Raw genomic sequence first — 22,130 nt, forward strand, 5'->3', positions numbered from 1 at the left:
GAATGTCTAGCTACTCTACTTTGGTAGAGAAATACTTCCCTCTAGTTTTCAATAATACAATGCTAACAACATTGCTCTCATAGTAAGTTCTTAAGAAAAAAAAACTGTCACATAGAAAAGACATTAATTAAATATTTATTATATTTAAACCAGAGTGCATACAAGGCAGAGTTTTTAGCCTATATCATTTCATATATATGGTGAAAATACTTTAACGTAAAGAAAAGACTGTTGCTGTGAGTGGCTTGTGTAATCATTATATAGTCATAATTTCCCTGAGAATGAAATTGTTTCTGAAGTTGTACTGTCAGTTGTGGCAACTGTTGGAAGGTGTAGGCCTGTGGGGTTCAGGCTGGTCCAGGGTTTCTATGTTACTGTGGGGCTGATAAATGCGAAGTAACACTCTTTATTGGAAAAATAGAAGAAAGGCAAACTGACTTCCTGTGGAATGTCAGAACAGGACACTATCTAAGACTGATCTACCTCATAAAGTAGTGTTTCCCAAACTATGTTATGTGGAACATAGATCCAGATGGAGGGTGGGGTGTAGGTGCATGAACAGGGTTTCATGTTAAGTAAATTTTGGGAGTTCTCAGAGTTTTTAATATCCTCAAATACATCATGAATTTCCAAATTTAAATCTGTTTACTGAACAATTTTTCAGAGAACCATTATGGAATAATGTAGTGTCAAACACTTTTTAGGAAGTGCTTTGGAGAAAGTGAATGCTTTTTTGGGTAAAATTCTCTAGGGAAATCTTATTGTACCTATATTAATTTAACCCCTAGAACTGAACTGGAACTTGAAGAACCTTAAGAGTCTGCATCATGAATGAATGAACACATAAATGAACAGTGTGAGTGTAGGTATATTAACTTCCTGCACATAGATAATGGTAAACAGACACACTAGGAAAACATTAGCACCAGCATTTTACTTCCTTTTAATTCTTGAGCATTCATAATTCTAATTTTGTTAACTGGCAAAGTACATTACATTTATAATAGAAGCAATGGTAAACCTCCCCCTCCCCTCAATAAAATCCTTAGAATTTGTTGTTCATATCCTTTGTTAAGTATTACCACATATTAAAAAATCTCAAAGTTCTTCAGTCTTCTGCAACCTAAAATGCTCTTTAAAAAAATGTAGGTGCTATGTACCTCCTAGTGTCTGAGTTGTCCGGCATGTTTCTGCTGAAATAAAGCTATTCAGGACTTTTAGGGGTCAGATAATATTATCAAAATAATTTGTGGAAAAACCTTCTTCTGGCCTAAAAGGAATTCGTCACCAAAGTTCTGAACTCCATTATTTATTCTAAGCTTATCAAAGGATTCTGAACTTTCTGCAATAAAGTAGCTGTAAGAGTAAGTGGCAAAAGTAATTCTTTTTACTTGTTTATATAAATTGATGTTGATGCTTCCTTCGATTTTATGCTGGTTCCTGCCCTCTTGGTAAGAATGTGTTAAAATGCTGATGCCCCCCACCAAATTCTGTAAAACTTATTAAAAACAGCTATAGTTGCCCTAAAAAAATGATTTCTTGAACAAAAATAGAGCTTAACTCAAGCAGAAGTTGAAGAGTTTGATAGTTTATACAGAGTCAGCAAACTTTTCTGTAAGAAGTCAGATAGTAGATATTTTATGGGCTATATGGTCTTGGATACAACTATATCCTCAACTCTGCTGTAGTAGTCTGAAAGCATCTACATAAATGGACATAGTTGTTTTCCAAACAAAACTTTCTTTATGGACACTGGAATTTGAATTTCAGATAATTTTCACATCATAAAATATTGGCTGGCCAAAAAGTTCGTTCGGGTTTTCTGTAACATGTTACAGAAAAACCCGAACGAACTTTTTGGCCAACCCAGTACTATCCTTCTAAGTTTTTCATCTATTTAAAAATGTAAAAGTCATTCATGCTCACATGACTGTGGGCTATACAAAAACAGGCAGTGTACTGGATTTGGCCTGTGGCCTGTAGTTTTCCAACCTCTGGTTTATACTGTTAGGTTGGCTCACTATTAGGGCTAAGATTTAAGAGAGATAACCTGGATTTGAAACTTAGTTGCTTACCTATTAACTATGTTATCTTTATCTTGGTCAAGTTATACAATCTTTTAAACTTCCATTTTCTTAGTTTACAATGGAGATGATAATTCCTATTTCAAATGTTTTTGGAAAGCCTAAATATCTTGTATTCCAAACAGTTTGTACAGTGCTTGGCTCATAATCAATACAAATAAATGCTCATTGCTATTGTTCAAACACTAGTGCTACTACTGGGGGACCCATAACAAATCACTCTATTTACCAGATTCATGGTTTCTTCCTCAGCAAAACAAAGAGAAAAACTACTCTACCATACTCAGAGGACTTCAATGAAAGGTAAGTGTGATTGTATTTCACCCTATGCCAATCCTCAATTCTCTCAGTGCTCGACTACTCTTCTAAAACTACAGATCTGATCTTACAACACACGTGTTCTAAGCTCTCAATGGCTTTCTATGATCATAAGATAGTCTAAACTCCTTGGCATGGCTCCATGGCTTGTCGTACTTGGTCTTAGTCTTCCTTTCTGACCGCATCCCCTACCACTCTTCATTTGAACCATTCCAGTACATTCCAGATTTACTATACTTTCAGTTCCCAAAATAACCTAAACTCTTTTCGTATCTCCATGCATTTAAATATACTTCCCTTTCTATATGGAATGCCTTGCCCCTACCATTTTTGAATTTGTCTTTGAACTTTTCTTCTACTGTGACTACAGTCCTGAGAAGCTGCTTCCTCTCCCTGTGAGGTCACCTGACTTTCCCTCATCTGCTTATACAAGATAGAGCTGAGGTCTCCTTCATTTGCCAAAGCACTTCATGTAAACCTCCATAATTGTACTTCTGTAACTCTGAACTGTAATAGTTTCTTTACCCGTTTACTCCTCTACTCAACAGAAGACTGATGGAAGAGGTTTATTTTTGTTATCCCAGGGTTCAGAATACGGTACATAGGAACTTAATTATCTAATGATGATTGAAAGCACTTAGTACACTATAAAGCACCATATGAAATAAGTTAATTATTATACTATTATAAAAACATTTAAAAGTGTTGGCATCAGGATAAATTAGACTTACCGTGTATGATGCCCTGCTAGGTACTTCACACACAGGATCTTATTTATTCCTCAACATGGTCCTATAGAAACATCATTATCTCCACTTTCAAATGAGGAAACTGGCTCAATGAGGTTAGGTAATTTGCCCCAAATCACCCAGCTCACAAGTTTGGGAGCTGGGAGTGGCATTTAGACTGCTGGACTCCAAAATTTCATGTTCTGAAACATTTAGCAATATACCTCATATTCTCTCCTTCTTAGCTGATCTAGGAGAGGCAGTCAAAGCAGTAAGATTATATGGGAAGAAGAGGCTCACTGTAAAGGAAGGAAGGGAAAAAAGAGGTGGGGAAGTATCTTAAATCCTTCCATTACATGGCAGGAAAAAGGGCAAAAGCCTTCGGGGAAATCTCTTTTATAAAAATAATAAATTCATATTATCTTTCAGCCATCTCTTTTATTGGCTAAATATTCCACTTCATTTTACCTCTCTTCACATGAGATATTTTTCAAATTAAATTACTTTTAGCTTTCTATTTCAATCCTGATTTTTTAAAGTGTGGTAAACGAAACTGGATAGAAATGATACTCAAAGTAAAATATGGTGGAGGGATAAATTCCAAGTCTTATAATGTTATGTTGCTTTTCATACAACCCAGTTAACAGATTGGCTTCTGTTCATAACCACATTGCATTCCTGATTTGCATTCAGTTTGTGGTCAATTATGTGGGTATTGCTCTGGGTCACTCTTTTGCATTTATGCCTACTCATTCTCCATGCTCTATTTTTATTGTTGGGGTTTCTCCTTATGTGAATCATTTTATACATGTCCTACCTTCCCCCCCCCATCAAGGTCATTATATGGCTTTTAGTTTTGTTTGCCAGAGAAGTAACACTTCTCATAATTTGGATTCATTTGAATACAGCTCTGTCATCATATACAACTTTATATATTATGGTTATAACCCTCAGCAAATTTTAACCTTAACTTTTGTATAGAACTTTTGATCTGGACCACACACCTAATGTGTGTAATCCATAATTTACCAACTTTTTGACATACAAATTTCTTACATGAATCAATAGCCAGAGAGAAATAAAATAAAGATGATTTCAACTTCTTCTCCCTTCTCTGTCACTCTACTACTAGAGAAAATGAAGCTTATATGGGGGGTGGAAATGCCGAGTTTCACAGAAATGTATGTTCCTTTAGGTCAGAGGATGCTCTTATAGCTCTCTGAGCAATAACTGTTAATTATAGTTTTATTAGTTTTTATTTTAAAATAAATATTCTGATGCTTTGGATTTTTTTATTTTACAAAAAGAATTATAATAATTGAAAAATTCAATGAAGTATTTCACAACTACAAAACTCATTTTTCTTGTAGTAAGCAGTATATGAAATAGTTTGTTGGTGATTAGATATAGAATCAAAACTTTATTCACATGTAGCCTTACTTACATTTAGTAAAAGTTATGTGTTTCATCTACAACTACGTCTTATTTTAAAGGCAAATATCCCTCAAGTTCCATTGTTGAAAGTTCTTTCAAAAATTGAAGGTTTTGTACTTCCCTGATGGCGCAGTGGTTAAGAATCCACCTGCCAATGCAGGGGAGATGGGTTCGAGCACTGGTCTGGGAAGATTCCACATGCCGTGGAGCAACTAAGCCCGTGTGTCACAACTACTGAGCCTGCGCTCTAGAGCCCACGTGCCACAACGACTGAAACCTGCGCGCCTAGAGCCCGTGCTCCACAACAAGAGAAGTCACCACAGTGGGTAGCCTGTGCACCACAACGAAGAGTAGCCCCCACTCGACACAACTAGAGAAAAGCCCGTGTGCAGCAACGAAGACTCAATGCAGCCAAAAATAAATAAATAAATAAATTTATTTAAAAATATGTAAGGTTTTAAAAGGGAAGAAGTTAACCGAATAAGCCTTTGTCAAGACAGTTTTCTTCATCTGCCAATCAGCAGCATAGCGACATGGTATTAGATGTGTATTAACATCTTGATGCTTTTGATTTCTGCATGCCAAGCTACAGGGAAGTCATTTAACTTATGTGAACACACATTTCCTCATTTGAAAATAGGAATAATAATATCTACCTTGCAGGGCTACTCAGGAAAGTATGTAAGGTAAAGTATATAAAACATTTAGCACACTGCTGAAAATAATAGGAACACAATATGTGGTAGTTCAGATTACCATTTAAGGCTTTTTTCTTATTAGACTATAACTTATTTAGAAATTAAAAACTATAATGTTATTCTTTCCATAACAAAATGAAGCTTTTAAAATGTCCTGTACATCTTAAAAATTATAAAGGACACAATATTTTTACTAAATTTGTTCAAATGCAGGTAAGATTAGAAAGTAAATGAAAAATTCATAAGCCAATTATATCTTATTGAAAAGATAAAATCTAAAAATGAATTGATTAAATTAAAATTTGTTCCTGTTAAAAATGTATTACCTGTGGAATCCAGCCCATAAAACAAGGCAGAACTGATGATACACTAGGAGAATCATGCTGATTTTCAGAAAGTCGATTTCCATCAAAACTGCATCCTTCCAGTAATAAGCCACTGATCTGTCATAGAAACATATAAACCATTAAAATATGTATTAAAGGCTGAAACGGCAGGAGTTACTATATAGTATATCTTCAGAAGAAAGGCAACAATTTCCATTGTGACTATTCATTCCAAACAATGTGAAAACAAAGATCATGGTATTTTGTTTGAGAATAATGAAGGTGAAGACCTGAACCAATGTTCACTGTGAGCTTCCTTTAGGCTGAATCCTCAATTTTAGCAAATATTTTGGAAATAAAAGACTTACAAATGTCATCAGTTATATAATTGCATATGCCTTGGCATTAGATTAATAGGCATATAATGAGAAAAGCCAAAAAGTTACTCTTTTTCCAGGAGGGGGAAAGAAAAGCATACTAGAGAAAAAGAACATGTGCTCCCTGCTTGGAATTCCAACATCATTTTCTAAAAAACAGAACAGGGCCTCCCTGGTGGCGCAGTGGTTGAGGGTCCGCCTGCCGATGCGGGGGATACGGGTTCGTGCCCCGGTCTGGGAGGATCCCATGTGCCGCGGAGCGGCTGGGCCCGTGGGCCATGGCTGCTGAGCCTGTGCGTCCGGAGCCTGTGCTCCGCGGCGGGAGAGGCCGCGGCGGTGGGAGGCCCGCGTGCCACAGGAAAAAAAATAAATAAATAAATAAATAAAATAAAATAAAAAAAATAAAAAACAGAACAAAATTTGGAAAGGTTAATGAAAAAATTATTGACACGTCATGCATGCAGAGCTGAAAGAAGAATAAAAAAGGAGAGTTAATCTCTTACTCTAAATTAACCTTAGTGTAAATTTATAAAATTATGAAAATAAAAATATAATTATTTTGGTAATATTAGTTTCATATTTCTTCTTTAAAAGTGTTCATTCTTTTTATTTCTGTAGTGTTAATCTACCCTGAGTTTATCTAAAGGCAACAAACGTAGAGTCTGCATTTTGCATTCAGACCCCCATCTATAGTCTCACAATTTAAACTTGATAGAAAATGTAAACAATCTTATAAATATTGTATAGTACCTTTTAAGTTGACATACTATAGAATTTTAGAGTCAAGGGAACACTTTAAGTTGGAAGTGTTGAAATCATTTTCAGTTATAACTAGAGAATGGTTTAGGGACGAGGAGGAACTAGTAGAGTATGCCTTGACAAATAGTTCTGATTAGCTAAATTTATAGTAGGTTTCTTTACCATGAAAAGATAAGCAACTTGTTTGTCAGTGAAAGAGCTGGGATAAAAATAGAATTATTGAATTCCTAAGTTCAACATTCTTTCTACTATACCACTAATGTGATGTTATACAGGCCACTTCAGGGTTGCTGAAGTATTGCCTTGAAGAAATGTAAATTAAAATTTAAAGAGTACTTGCTAATTTCAGTGTTAGAAAATCTCTGCAAGATAATTCTTCTAAGGCCTCTTCTAGAAATTTCATTGAGTTTTGTGCTCAATTGGTCTTTATAGAAATTTGTAAAAGTAGTCCCCACTGATAGTGTCACAACGTGACTATGTAATATGCATATACAGATATAAACTCATCATTTTCCTCTTCTAACCAGGGGGTAGGAGGGGTGAGAAATACTATTCTCTGGAGCCTATTTCAGTAATTGGCACTACTGACCATGTAGTTGCTTAATCAGACACCTGGGAGACATTCTTGTTTCCTTCTCCTGAACTTCCCACATGACATCAATTATCAAGTCCAGTCACTTCCAATAAAATCTTCTAAATCTGTCCTTTTCTCTCTATACCCTCTATCATTCCCCTACTTTGGAATGTAAAGTAAAAAAATGAAAACATAAGAACTTCAAAAAGCAATACCCTGTTGTTTATATAATAAAATGATAATATATCAGGGAATGGAGTAGTATCAACAAATGGTACCCTTGTTCCATCTGGAATTCTGCATCAATGGAAGGTGAAAAAGCAGGTAGGCCCAAAATATTACCTTTATTACTGAAAAAGATAGTTTGGAGGATATAACAGGTCTCCAGGCAAACGGACTTGCTAATATCAACACTAAACACAAGAATTTGGAAGGCTTAACTTCTAGTTATGACAGTACTAAGCTAAGGAGCCAGCTGCACCAGGTGCAGAGACTGCCTTGAAGGGGCAGAGCAGAATGTGTGCACCCAAAAGAAAAGCACAGGAAGGCACAGTATTGAGCCCTGGGTTTCTGACTCAAACTCACAGTCAGATAAACACCTTTATCTGATACCTTTCCTGGAAAGGAAGGAGTCAGGTAGAAGGCAGATAGTGTCTAGGAGTATGAACCTTAGTAAATATTCCTCCACGCAGAAAAAAATGACAGGAGCAGGAAATAAGAAATCCCCTCTAACATTATATTTAAAATACTTGGAAAATTGCCTGATATACAGCAAGTGCTCAATAAGTATTAGCTATTACTGTTCATTTAATCTAATCCATATTCGAATTTCTAGACATTTAGAATTGTTTCATATAGTGTATCCATTTAAATAAGGCAAAATAAGGTTTGATTGGAAATTATTTAAATAATTTCAATCAAAAAATTTTTGCTTATATTTGATTTTGCAAAATATTTCCCAAATTTGTCCTAGATAACTGAGTCTATCCATCACTTCATTTATACATCAAAGAGCTAGGTGATGTGTTAGAGCATGCTTTCTAATTTGATCAATATCGTACTTCCACCCTCTTTTTCACCTCCTTTAAATAATAAGTCATATTAAAATGCTATTTATACTTAACATATATACTTATGGGGAAAACTTCATATTTTTCTATTAAAAGTTTGTTAGAAGTCTATTTCAGTCATTAGTACCTTATTGTGCATGACACATATCCCTTGGATGCAAAGAAATAATTACTGAGATCAGAACTCATTTGTTTACATTATTTTATTTTATTTTTTCAAGTAGACATTTTTTTGAATTCCAGTATTTTCTTTATTTCCACAAGAGAGACATTTGAAAATATTAACTATATCAACATCTGATCTCTCTTTTTTTTACTTTAATCTTTTTTTTTTAATTGAAGTATAGTTGATTTACAATATTGTGCTAATTTCAGGTGTACAGCAACGTAATTCATTTATACATACATATATATCTATTTTTTTCAGATTCTTTTCCCTTATAGGTTATTACAAAATATTGAGTATAGCTCCCTGTGCTATACAGTAGGTCCCTGTTGGTCATCTAGTTTATGCATAGTAGTGTGTATATGTTAATCCCAAACTCCTAATTTATCTTTCTCTCCCTCTTTCCCCTTTGGTAACCATAGGGGTTATGTCTGTTTACATTATTTTAAAAGAACAGCATTGTTGAGGCTGCTTCTTGACATCTGTACAAATATACTATTTGAATTCAATGCAAATAATTAAGTGAAAGGCATCTAAATGTGCATCTCTTGCTGTAATACCATTTCCTCTAACTATTCTTGTTTTGCTTATAAATGCATAGCTTTCAATTTAACAGAATAGGAACAGCATAAAATCATTAAAACAAAAGGAAAAGAATCTGTACTTGAATGTTATTCACACTTGCACCTCTGATTAAAACATCTGAAACAGAGGGGCATTTGCAAAAGTAAGAAAATTAAAAAACAAAACAACGACAACAAAAACTCCAAAAAAAAAACCCTCACACATATTTCGTTCTGTTTATAGTTTCAAAATCATTTATTAAGGGGCAGTGTGTATCAGGCCAACCACAATTGCATAAATATATTCCAAATAACTAACTACCATGAGACCAACCTATTTTGAAAAAGCTATTTTTAAGATCAATCTGATTCAATTCTTTGAGGTGAGACTCAAAAGGGGTTAGCAACGGTAACAGTAGTGACTTTGCTCACTAAAAACAGGATTAAAGCCATTAATTTATTTCATACACATGCTGAATTCCTTGAACACTTCTGATTTTAACTTGGATTTAACTTGGATTTAACGGTGAATTAAATGTTTCCTTTGCACAGCAAAGGAAACCATCACATAATGAAAAGATAAGCTAAGGAATGAGAGAAAATATTTGCAAACAATGTACTAACAAGGGGTTAATATCCAAAATATACAAAGAGTTCACACAACTCAATATTGAAAAAACAAACTACCCAGTCAAAAAATGGGCAGAAGACTTAGACATTTCTCCAAAGACAACTTTCAGATGGCCAACAGGCACATGAAAAGATACTCAATATCACTAATTTTAGAGAAATGTAAGTCAAAACTATAATGAGGTATCACCTCACACCTGTCAGAATGGCTATCATCAAAAAGTCTACAAATAATAAATGCTGGAGAGGTTGTGGAGAAAAGGAAACCCTCATACTGTTGGTGGAAATGTAAATTGGTGCAGCCACTGTGAAGAATGGGAGATTCCTTAAAAACTAAATATAAAGTTACCATATGATCCAGCAATCTCACTCCTGGGCATATATATGGAAAAGATGAAAACTCGAATTTGAAAAGATACATTCACCCCAATGTTCATGACAGAACTATATAGTCAAGATATGGAAACAACCCAAGTGCCCATCAACAGATGACTGACTTAAGAAGATGTGGTATACATATACAATGGGATATTACTTAGCCATATAAAGAATGAAATGCTGTGATTTGCAGCAAGATGGATGGTCCTAAAGAATATACTAAATGAAATAAGTCAGAGAGTAAAACAAATATTATGATATCACATATATGGAATCTTAAAAATAATACAAATGAATCTGAATACAAAACAAACACTCACAGACTCAGAAAACAAACTTATGCCTAAATGAATATCTCTTCAAAGAAGACATACAGATGGTCAAAAGGCACAGGAAAGGCTCTAATTAGCATCACTAATTAGAGAAATGCAAATCAAAATTACAATGAGGTATCACCTCACACCAGTTAGAATGGGCATCATCAGAAAGTCTACAAATAACAAATGCTGGAGAGGGTGTGGAGAAAAGGGAACCCTCTTGCACTGTTGGTGGGAATGTAAATTGATACAGCCACTATGGAGAACAGTATGGAGGTTCCTTAAAAAACTAAAAATAGAATTACCATATGACTCAGCAATCCCATTACTGGTCATATACCCAGAGAAAACCATAATTCAAAAAGATACATGCACCCCAACGTTCATTGAAGCACTATTTACAATAGCCAGGTCATGGAAGCAACCTAAATGCCCATTGACAGACAAATGGATAAAGAAGATGTGGTACATATATACAATGGAATATTACTCAGCCATAAAAAGGAACGAAATTGGGTCATTTGTAGAGACGTGGATGGACCTAGAGACTGTCATACAGAGTGAAGTAAGTCAGAAAGAGAAAAACAAATATTGTATATTAACGCATATATGTGGAATCTAGAAAAATGGTACAGGTGAACCAGTTTGCAAGGCAGAAATAGAGACAAAGATGTAGAGAACAAATGTATGGACACCAAGGGGGGAAAGTGGGGGGGGGGGCTGGTGGTGGGATGAACTGGGAAATTGGGATTGACATATATACACTAATATGTATAAAATAGATAACTAATAAGAACATGCTGTATAAAAAATAAATTTTAAAAAAGAAAACAAACTTATACTTACCAAAGGGGAAAGGGAGGCAGAGATAAAGTAGGCATATAAGATTAACAGATACAAACTCCTATACATAAAATAGATAAGCAACAAGGATTTACTCTATAGCACAGGGAACTATATTCACTAATATCCTCTAATGGAAAATAATCTGAAAAACAAATATATCTGAATCACTGTGCTCTATACATGAAACTAACACAAAATTGTAACTCAACTATACTTCAATTTAAAAAAAATTATATTTATTGTTATCAGTCATATATTTGAAATTATTTTCAGTATATTTAATATATAGTTTTCCTCTTTATTTCTTTTTGTTTAATTTTTCTCCTTTTCTGCTAATGGACTGCATATCTATTTTTAAGCTTTTAACCATATCTTTTGAATAGTAACTGTGACATTTTCTAATGAATTCTTAGTTATTCAGTACTTCTGAACATGACATGGATTTTATTTTAGCATGTTATTTCTAATCTAATTATTACTGTTTAGAGTTTTAGTTTTAGTTTAAACATAATAAAAAGTTATATTTTACAGTTAATAATTTAAATTACATGCTAAAATTAAATTATTTTGTAATTTTTGGGCTCACTATTATTTTTGGTATATTTTGTTTTCTCTCTGGCTTTTCTTTTTCATGTTTTAATACTTCTTTGAGGTTCCAAGAGTGGTAAGCCCTTGTGGTGTTTGGGTTTCTGGAAATATCTTTTTATTGCTTTCATTACTGAATGATATTTTAGATGGGAATAAAATTTGAGGTTAACAATTACTTTCCTCATCAATTTGAATATATTACTCACTCTATTGCCTTTTGGCATCTAGTGAGCTGATGAGTAATCTATTTGATGTTATTTTTTGTATTTCTTTTTGGTTGGAACTCTGACTTTTCTATCTGGTAGCTTTTAAGATTTTTTCACTTTAACCCTGATATTGTATAGTTTCATTATAGTGTAATGAGGTGTGAACTTGAATATGCTTTTAGTTATTTTTTTTGGTACTTTGCATGTGCATTTCACCTGAGAACTCTTAACATTTTCCAATTCTGGAAAATCCCTGCAACTAATTTTTCAAATTTTGCTTCTCTGCCATTCTGTCTGTTCTACAGTAGAAATCCTTTTACAAGTAGGATAGAATGCCTTAAACTATCCTCTATGTCTGATAATATCTCTTTCATATTTTTAATACTTTACATTTGTGATCAGTTCTGAGTTAATTCCTTAGCACTAACTTCCAATTAATGTGTATTTTTCAATTGTATCTAATGTAGAGTATATTTAATCTCTCAATATTTCATTTAAAGATTATATATTTCATCTCCAAGACTACTGATTGGTTTTCACATCCACCTACATATAACTGTATTATTTCTGCCTGTTTCTATTCTGTGAGTTCTGATAATTTTTTTTAGTGAAAGTTATTCTTTCTTACAACTGTTTAAGGAAACTAAAATAAATATTTTAACATTTTTTATCAGATTTTCCCAAAAGTAATAATAAATGAAATGACCAGATGTTGATTAACCTAATGATTTTGCTCATTTTCTTTTCTAGGATTAGATTTTTTCCCCATTTATTTTGGATTTTGGTTTCTAGGTTCATCTTGAGGGGTATTTTATTTTTCTCCCACATACCTCTATAGTGACATTTCCAAATCTACATAGCTATAAAATTTACAATGCCAGTTTGGAGGTTCTATTCTGCAGGTGTTGGGGATATTGCAGTTCTAAGCTATTGATCTGGTGGTTAGTGTGGCTCAATATCTAATATTAAGTCTATGCCTTTATCTTTCAGCTTCCTTAGGCCAATAACTTTATTCAGTCTCCTTTTATTGGAGAGCTGGAGAGCCTAATCTCAGTACTGGATTTAAGCAATGACCCCTGTTTCAGTCTCCATTTCACATATAGCACCACTAATTCCTTTCACTCTGCTGGGGCCATACTGTTCATTGCTTCCTAGTTCTGGACTTGGAGCTCAAGACCTGTACTTTCAGACTTAGTCACAATTTTACTTTGTCCTGCTTCTGATGCAATGAAATACTGATGTTTGTGGTTTCCTCTTATTATATTTTTTCTATCATTATATATCTATCTGGAGCAGACAGGATGAATCATTAGCTCCCTGGGCCATCTTCACCTGAAGTTCTCAACTGTTTAAAATCAGAATACATTATACAATATAATATATAAAGGGAGGAAAGAAAAATGGGTAGACAAATATCTAGGGGGATATACTAAGTATATCTCTTAGAATGAAAGAAAAATAAAGTTTGTACTGAATGTGTTAGGTCCATTTAATTATAAAAAGAAGTTTTGAGGAAAAAATGTCCTAAAATATTATAATTAATTTGCATAATGGTTTCATGGGTCTGTTTGCTTATTTAAAAATTCATAAAGTTGTATTCTTAAGATTTGTGCAACTTACTGTATGATATTATGCTTCACTATAAAACTTTACTAAAAATAAGACACAGAGGTCAACATGAGAAGGCTCTACACATAAGCCAAAGACTAGGGATACTGCACATGAAAAAGAATAATAAATGCAATTTACAGAAGCACATTAAATATATAAGAAGTTCACACTGATACTTAAAAACAAAGAAGAAATGTTATTGAACACTGTGGGAAACAGTGTATCAACACCATATTCTGAATAGCCCTAGTTTAAATTTTTTTTAAAAAGCATTTATCCTTTATTTTCTATATAAAATTCCATGGTATCTAGGTAACAACATAGACCTAGTTGATTAGGCTTCTTTGAAGAAAATTTCAGATAATAAATGCAGAAGGAATAACAGATTTAGAAAAATTTGTTTCATCTACAACTAACATCCATTTTATAAGAAACGAGGGACAGAAGAACAAAAGTTACATAATAACACAAGGAAGACAAGACATGAATATCAACTGTAGATCATTCTATAAGAGAAGTAACCTTGATTCTGTAACAAGCAGTGGTATGAAATAATAAGAGGAACCCCATCTAGATGTGAAAAGACATAAGGTACTTAATAACCAAACACAGTGTCTGGACCTTGACTCTCATTTGAACAAACTATTGGAAAAGAGTACAGTGGTAAATATTGTTATGGACTGAGTATTAAATGATGCCAAGGAATTATTGTTAATTTTTGTATGTGTGATAATATATTGTGTTTATTTAAGAAAAAAATTTTTTTGAGAAATGGAGGAGTAAAACAAAACAATGTCTGGAATTGCTTCAGCAAAGACAATCAAAAAGAGAAAAAGAAGGAATGTTTCTAAATCTTGAAAACTTTGCATATGGAGATTCATTTTACTATTTTCTCTCCTTCTGTATCTGTTTGAAATTGTTTAATAAGGAAAAATACTACAAAAAATTGGAAAAAACTTGAAGATCAGAGAATATTTAAATTTTCTCTAGGGAATTACCTTCTCTGTCTAGAGCTACTATCCAATACAGTAGCCATGGCCACATGTGCTATTGAGCATTGAGATGTTACTAGTCTGAATTGAGATGTGCCATAAATATGGAATATATGATGGATTTCAAGGACTTTATACAATAAAAAGGAAAGTAAAATATATCATTCATAATTTTAAAATAGTTATTATATGTTGAAGCAACAATATTTTGTATATATTAGGTTAAATAAGATAATATTAAAATTATTTGTATCTGTTTCTTTTACTTTTTTTAATGTAACTATTAGAAAATATAAAATTACATATGTGGCTTGATATAGGTTGAAGAAAGGAGAGCGTGCTAGGGAAAGAAATACAAACAGGTTTCTTAGAAGTTTTTGAAAGCTGGGGAAGGACTAGAACCGTTGATGGAACTTAGTACGTAATCCCAGCACACTGACTTTTTTTCAGCAGTGTCAAGTAGTCATAATGTTTCGTAGCAGAAAGACTTTCAAAACAGGAAATTTGAGCCAGTTTTCAGCCTCCTGCTATATTTGCAGAGCATGAGAAGATAGCATTAAATTGGCAAGGCTACCTAAACAGTATAGTCAACTAAGAATTAAAAGTCCTTTAAACTGGTGAAAATATAGTAAGACACTCAAAGCATTTAATGCTACAAGAATATCAAATAGATTTAAAACCTATGGTTGCTGTAGTTACTTAAGTTCTTAAGAAGAATCATTTTTTGTTGAACTGGTTTTATATTGTACTAGTTTGTACATACCAACCCATTTTAGAGATTGACTTTTAGAGAAAATTATATTACTAGCACTCTTATAGTTCCCCCATGATTTAAAAACAATCTCTACTTTATAATGACTATATAAGCATATTCACATTAAGTGCTCAGTTTTAAAATGAAAACTATCAGAAATATAGGTCTTAAAATGAACTATTTAAGGATTTTTTTTTTTTGGTAGATTGTCCACTGCTGGACTGATAAGCTACTTACACTCATTTGGGGAGGATGCGTCTAAAGCTCATAACTCCCAATTCTGATGAACCCATTCTCCTCATGAACCCTATGTCTAAATGTATAATTTCTTCATTATTTTAACTTCTATTTCCTGATAAGCTTTACAAGGGAGGGAACTGAAATATGAATAGCATAATAACCACTTGGTATATGGGCAGACTCTAGCCTGGCATGAAGCAGCCGAAATAAACTGGCAAGCATAAGTGGCTATATGACTCTACCAGGTTCCAAAGGAGCAGCAGCTTTCAGGTATCCTAGGGAATTGCACATTATTAACAAGACTAAAATGTTTTTAATAAGCCTTATTTGCCAAGGTAAGAGACTTGTTTTTGCCTTTTGTGTTTGGCAGCATCAGCAGTCAAGGAGGGAGCTGGAAGCTACCCAGATTTGCCAGGGCAAAACTTTCACAGCCTTGGGCAAGATCTAGCACGCAAGCTGAATGGGTGCTTGATTTACACATTTTCCAGTACTAAGTTTCACAACTGCTGTTTAACAAATAATAAATCAATAATGGTAATGAGGAAATTTTAGAAGGCCATGTTCAGGATCTAAAAAAATCAATATACATACATGTTCTATTAAGCTGGTCAAGGGGGTTGAAATATTGATTGGTGTGGGAACTAGTCTTACTTGAACATTTCACTGGTTTAATTCAGTCTAGGGTGGTAGAGATTGAAAAATATTCAAAATAAATTAAATTCTGCAGTGACAGTAACATTCAAATATAATTCAAATCCAATATTCTCCTAGCAAAATAATCCTTTTCCTGAATAATTTGATTAAGAGGAACCTAAATAAATTATTTAACTTGCTGATTTTGCCAAGTGCAAACAGTGAGGGGCTTACAAAAACTTTTTATCTGATAAATATATCTGGAACTGCAGGTAAGAAATTAGGAAATGTGCTTCTATAGCTCACATGAATGAGGGGTCAAAGAGAGGAAAAATTCTGTTGAATTACCTCAAATCCCATGTGTAGGGATGGCTTTTTTAACTTAAAGTTGTTAAGATATAATTGTATCAAACTTATAATGTTCCTGAATATATTGACAAATGAATATTTTGGTTTTTAACAATATAGTACCTTTCATGAATGTCAAATGACAAATGAAAGAATTCTGCTTTACTGGATAAGAACAGAGAACTTTTATTAAAATACACTTTTGTTTCTAATTAAAAAATAAATATTGCCTAATGAAACCTAATCCAAATCAAGTTAAAAGAAATAATAAAACACACACACACACATATGTTTTCAGAGACTCTCGTAATAAACATGTCAAGGAAGTTATTATTTATATCCATTAATAAAAGAGAAAACAAAGGCTCAGACTGCTTCATTAATTGATTTTAAAAGTCACATGGCTCTGTTTTGGAGAATTAAGATTAGAATATTGTTTTATTAACTGCCAGCCTTTTTTCCCCATCTATAAAACACAACATATATGCTTGGGGTTTTCTGGTTGTAGATAATTTTATTTCTATTTTGTAAGAACAGGAGCAAAATAGTTCTGGAAATATGAACACACCTTAACACAAAATAAAACTCATTTCCCTTGTTTTTTATATCAATATATCTAAATAATGATACTACCATATTATGTGTGTGCTTCACAGCTGCTAAGAGACCACACAACCAGGTAAACTGCATGATTCCTGGATTATACATAATGTATTCCCTCCCTCTCCTTAACAGCCAGGCAACAGTATATGTGCACCAATAATAGTTAAGGTAGCTCTTACAGGCTAGAGGCTAAGGTTAAAATAAAATGCAAAAGATGAAAGAGAAGCTGCTAATTTCTTCAGCTTCAACAGAGAATTTTATAGCAGTCTATAGAGCCAGAAGAGAAAGAAAGACCTAGCTTATTGTTAATGACCAAATTTCTGGCACACTATACCATTACAGCTGATATTAATAATGCCTATTATAGTGTGTCTCCTATTGTTGGCCTTCAACTCAACAATTCAACAAAGTTTTAATGGAGTGCTTATTATGTACGAGGTATTATTTGAGGTATTTGAGATATAACAAAACTGGAAAAAAAGTGACTACTCTCATGGGACTTACATTCCAGTAGAATAAGACAGACAACAAACAACAAATATAATCAATAAATTATATAGTACGTTAGAAAGCAGTAGTGATATGAAAAGAAAATTGTTGGCCTGAGAACTAGAATTATATAAATAGAACTTCTGAAAAGTCAGTTGCCTAAGGTTAACTAAGTTAAAGAACTATGGTTTTATATTTATTTTAATTATATGTAATATACTGAACTAGATACTGGGGATCTGAAGATGGATAAGACAGTCTTTATCTTCAATGTCATTACAGTAGCATAAGACAGACCAACACAGATGTATAGAGATAATTGTACTACAACATGCGGCATCTTATATTAGCAGTGGAAAAAAGTTAAGAGGGCAGTTCTATGTGCGAGAATGGGAAAGAATGGTAGAGAATGCCAATGACATGGAAGAAGGTTGGAGTTGTTGGGGGAAGGATTTCATTAGTTTTGTTATTAATATTTGAATGGTTATCTATATTATCTATTATTGAAAGAGTAATGCATTTTTAGCAGAAAAGCTAGCTAGGAAAATTTATACTGCAAAAGATGGCTTAATTTTTTTTTAACATAGTTGGCTTGATTTTAACAGTGAAATAATACTCACAAATTGTAAACTCCCTAAGGACAAGATTTGGTCTAAATTTTTCACATATTTTGTACATACTTTATTGTATAGCAAATATTTATTGACTTGAATGTTAGAACAGGTAACCTAACAGAACTTCAAGATTTATATCAATTTTTACCGAAGTTATATTTTCAAATACTGTTATATTCCTAAGATTCTTATTTTTGCATGAGAACATGTTGTATCTTGTACAGGTTGTTTCACGTTAAATCTTAACTTACTTTGATTTTTCACACAGGTAATATAATCTATCTCTGCTGATCTTACACTATAGAGATAGGTGACTTTGAGATTGGAGCAAAATCTCTTTATCACAGTTGGTAATTACATAATTTTTGACTCAGATAAACATCTAAAATTATTCTAATACCTTAATTTGCAGCTTTGCTTCTTGCAGTCGACCTTTCCATGAGGCCACAAATTTAAGGCTATCCACAGAGCAGACCACTGCCCTGTAAAAATAAAGCATCAAATGTCAGAAAGAGATAATTTTCAGGAATTAAAATATGAATAGCTATAGAAGATATACACATTCCTATTTATTTAAAATTGAAATATTTATAATGTACAAGTAATCAGATATCTTAGGCTATGCACAATACCTTAGATTTCACACTAAGTTGTTAAAGTTAACTTCTTATGTCAGTCTCCTCTTCAAGGTTGTGTAGGTATCTTGAGGATAGGGTCTTTTATTTTTATATCCTCTGTTTTGACCATCATTCTCAAATGCAGGCACATAATGGGGGTTCAATAAATGTTTACTAGCTGAACTGAAATATGATATTTATAATATGCTCCTGAGATACTACCAATTGAATATCCCCCAAAGCACTAAAAAGAAACATTTTTTTTCAGTATGTTTTTGGAAGTGTCTCTTTCATTGCAATCTAACTTCTTAAAAATTATAGACTATATATGATATGATATTCCAAATTTGTTTTTAAAAAGAGTTTGATCTTAACCATCAAATACTGTTTTCCACCAAGAAGCCTAGTCAGCATTGTCCAACAGAATTTTCTACAGAGATAAATATATTTTCATTCAGTCCAAAATGGCAACCACTACCCAAATATGGCTATTGAGAACTTTAAATGTGGCTAGTGTATTGAGAAATTACATTTTTAATTTTATTTAACTTGTTTGGGGGGGTGCTATTAAAGAATTTTAATAGCAAGTGGTGTTAGCAGTTCTTTTCTTCCTGATACAGACCAGGGTTTTTCCATCTGACTTTATAGTAGGACCACTTGGATTTGGGTGGAGTGAGCAGGATGGGAAGAGGGGAGAAGGTTTAAGGGGGAAATACGCTTTTACATAAATCACATGTGAAGGGAGTTTTGAAGTCATTATTGCTATTGCTTCAGGATGATGGGGTTGTTTGTTTCTTCTGATATTAAGTTGTATGAGCTGTTTGTATATTTTGGTTATTAACTCCTTGTCAGCTGCATTATTTGCAAATATTTTCTTCCATTCCTTAGGTTGTATTTTCATTTTGTTGATGGTTTCCTTTGTTGCGCAAAAGCTTTTAAGTTTTCTTAGGTCCAATTTGTTTATTTTTACTTTTATTTCTTTTGCCTTAGGAGACATCCAAAAACTATTGCTACAATTTATGTCAAAGAGTGTTCTGCCTATGTTCTCTTCTAGGAGTTTTATGGTTTCATGTCTAACATTTAGAAGTTTAATCCATTTTGGGTTTATTTTGAATATGGTGTGAGGTAATGTTCTAATCTCATTGTTTTATATGAAGATGCCCAGATTTCCCAGTGCCACTTATTGAACAGACTGTCTTCTCTCCATTGTATATTCTTGACTCCTTTGTTGTGCATTAATTGGTCATAGGTGTGGGGGTTTATTTCTGGGCTCTCTAATCTGTTCCATTGATCTATGTGTCTGTTTTTGTGCCAGTACCATGCTGTTTTGATTACAGTAGGTTTGCAGAATAGTCTGAAGTCTAGAAGAATGATATCTCCAGCTTTGTTCTTTTTTTATCAAGATTGCTTTGGCAGGGACTTCCCTGGCAGTCCAATGGTTAAGACTCTGTGCTTCCACTGCAGGGGGCATGGGTTCAATCCCTGGCCGGGGAAGTAAGATCCTGCATACCGAGTGGTGTGGCCAAAGGGGAAAAAAAAAAAGATTTCTTTGGCAGTTTGGAGTCTTTTGTGGTTCCATTTCAATTTTAGGATCATTTGTTCTAGTTCTATGAAAAGTGTCGTGAATATTTTGATAGGGAATGCATTAAATTTGTAGATTGCTTTTGGTAGTATAGTCATTTTAACAAAATCCTAAGAGCAACAGGTATCTTTCCATTGTTTGGAATCTTCTTCAGTTTCCTTCATCAATGTTTTATACTTTTCAGAGCATAGGTCTTTCACCTCCTTGGTTAACTTTATTCCTAGGTATTCTTTTTGATGTGACTTTAAACATGATTTTATTTTTGACTTTCTCTTTTTGATAGCTCATTATTATTATATAGAAACATAATAGATTTCTGTATATTAATCTTGTATCCTGCAACTTTGCTGAATTCATTTATTAGTTCTAATAGTTTTGGGTGGAGACTTGAGTATTTTCTATATATACAGTATCATGTCATCTGCAAATAGTGAAAGTTTTAACTCTTCCCTTCTAATATGGATGCCTTTTATTTCTTTCTTGTTTGATTACTGTGGCTAGGACTTCAAATAATATGTTAAATAGAAGTAGTGACAGTGGGCATCCTTGTCTTGTTCCTGAATTTAGAAGAAGGCTTTCATTTTTTCACCACTGAGTATGATGCTGGCTATAGGTCTGTCATAAATGACCTTTACTATGTTGAGGTATGTTCCCTCTATATCCAATTTGATGAGAGTTTTTATCACGAATGGATGTTGAATTTTGTCAAATGCTTTTTCTGCATCTATTGAGATGATAATGTGATTTGAGCCTTTTCTTGTGGTAATGTGGTGTATCACATTAATTGATTTGCAAATGTTGAGCCATCCTTGAGACTCTGTAATAAATCCCATTTTATCATGGTGTATGAGCCTTTTTATATATTGTTAGATTTGGTTTGCTAATATTTTGTTAAGGATTTTTACATCCTATATTCATTAATTGGCCTGTAATTTTCTTTCTTGTAGTAGTCTTTGGCTGCTTTTGCTTATCAGAGAAACGGTGGCCTTGTAGAATGAATTTGGGAATGTTCTATCCTCTTGAATTTGGGGAATAGTTTTAGAGGACAGGTATTAGTTTTTTATATGTTTGGTAGAATTCCCCTGTGAAGCCACCTAGTCCTGTACTTTTGCTGGCTGGGAGTATTTTTATTACAAATTTAATTTCACTACTAGTGACTGGTCTATTGGAATTATCTCTTTCTTCTTAAGTCAGTCTTGGCAGGCTGTATACTTCTAGAAATTCACCCATTTCTTCTCGGTTGTCCAATTTGTTGGCATATAACTGTTGGTAGTATTCTCCTGTGACTTTTTTTCTTTTAATCTCTGTGGTATTGGTTGTTATTTCTCCTCTTTCATTTCTTATTTTATTTGCGTCTTCTCTTTTGTTCTTGGTGAGCATGGCTAAAGGCTTATCAGTTTTGCTTATCTTTTTAGAAACCCAGCTCTTGGTTTCATTAATCATTTCTATTGTTTTTTTCTTATGTCTATTTTACTTATTTCCCCTCTGATCTCTATTATTTCCTTTCCTAGGCTGACTTTGGGCTTTGGTAATTCTTCTAATTCTTTTAGGTGGTATGGTAGGTTGTTTATTTGAGATTTTTCTT

General features: G+C 33.3%; 1 protein-coding gene across 2 annotated transcripts in view; it reads right to left on the bottom strand.

Annotated features, from left to right (window-relative positions):
• Positions 1 to 22,130, bottom strand: part of DYNC2H1 (dynein cytoplasmic 2 heavy chain 1) — a gene marked incomplete at both ends in the record, with an annotated part of 362,190 nt that overhangs the window by 4,267 nt on the left and 335,793 nt on the right. For both annotated transcript variants that reach the window (XM_079708170.1, XM_079708169.1), the window contains 2 exons: positions 5,589 to 5,705; positions 18,747 to 18,828. In XM_079708170.1, coding sequence (XP_079564296.1) covers positions 5,589 to 5,705; positions 18,747 to 18,828 — 199 coding nt within the window. The remainder of the gene's footprint in view (positions 1 to 5,588; positions 5,706 to 18,746; positions 18,829 to 22,130) is intronic.

Source organism: Hyperoodon ampullatus, assembly GCF_949752795.1.
Source record: "Hyperoodon ampullatus genome assembly, chromosome: 7".
Taxonomy (NCBI): Eukaryota; Metazoa; Chordata; class Mammalia; order Artiodactyla; family Ziphiidae; genus Hyperoodon; species Hyperoodon ampullatus.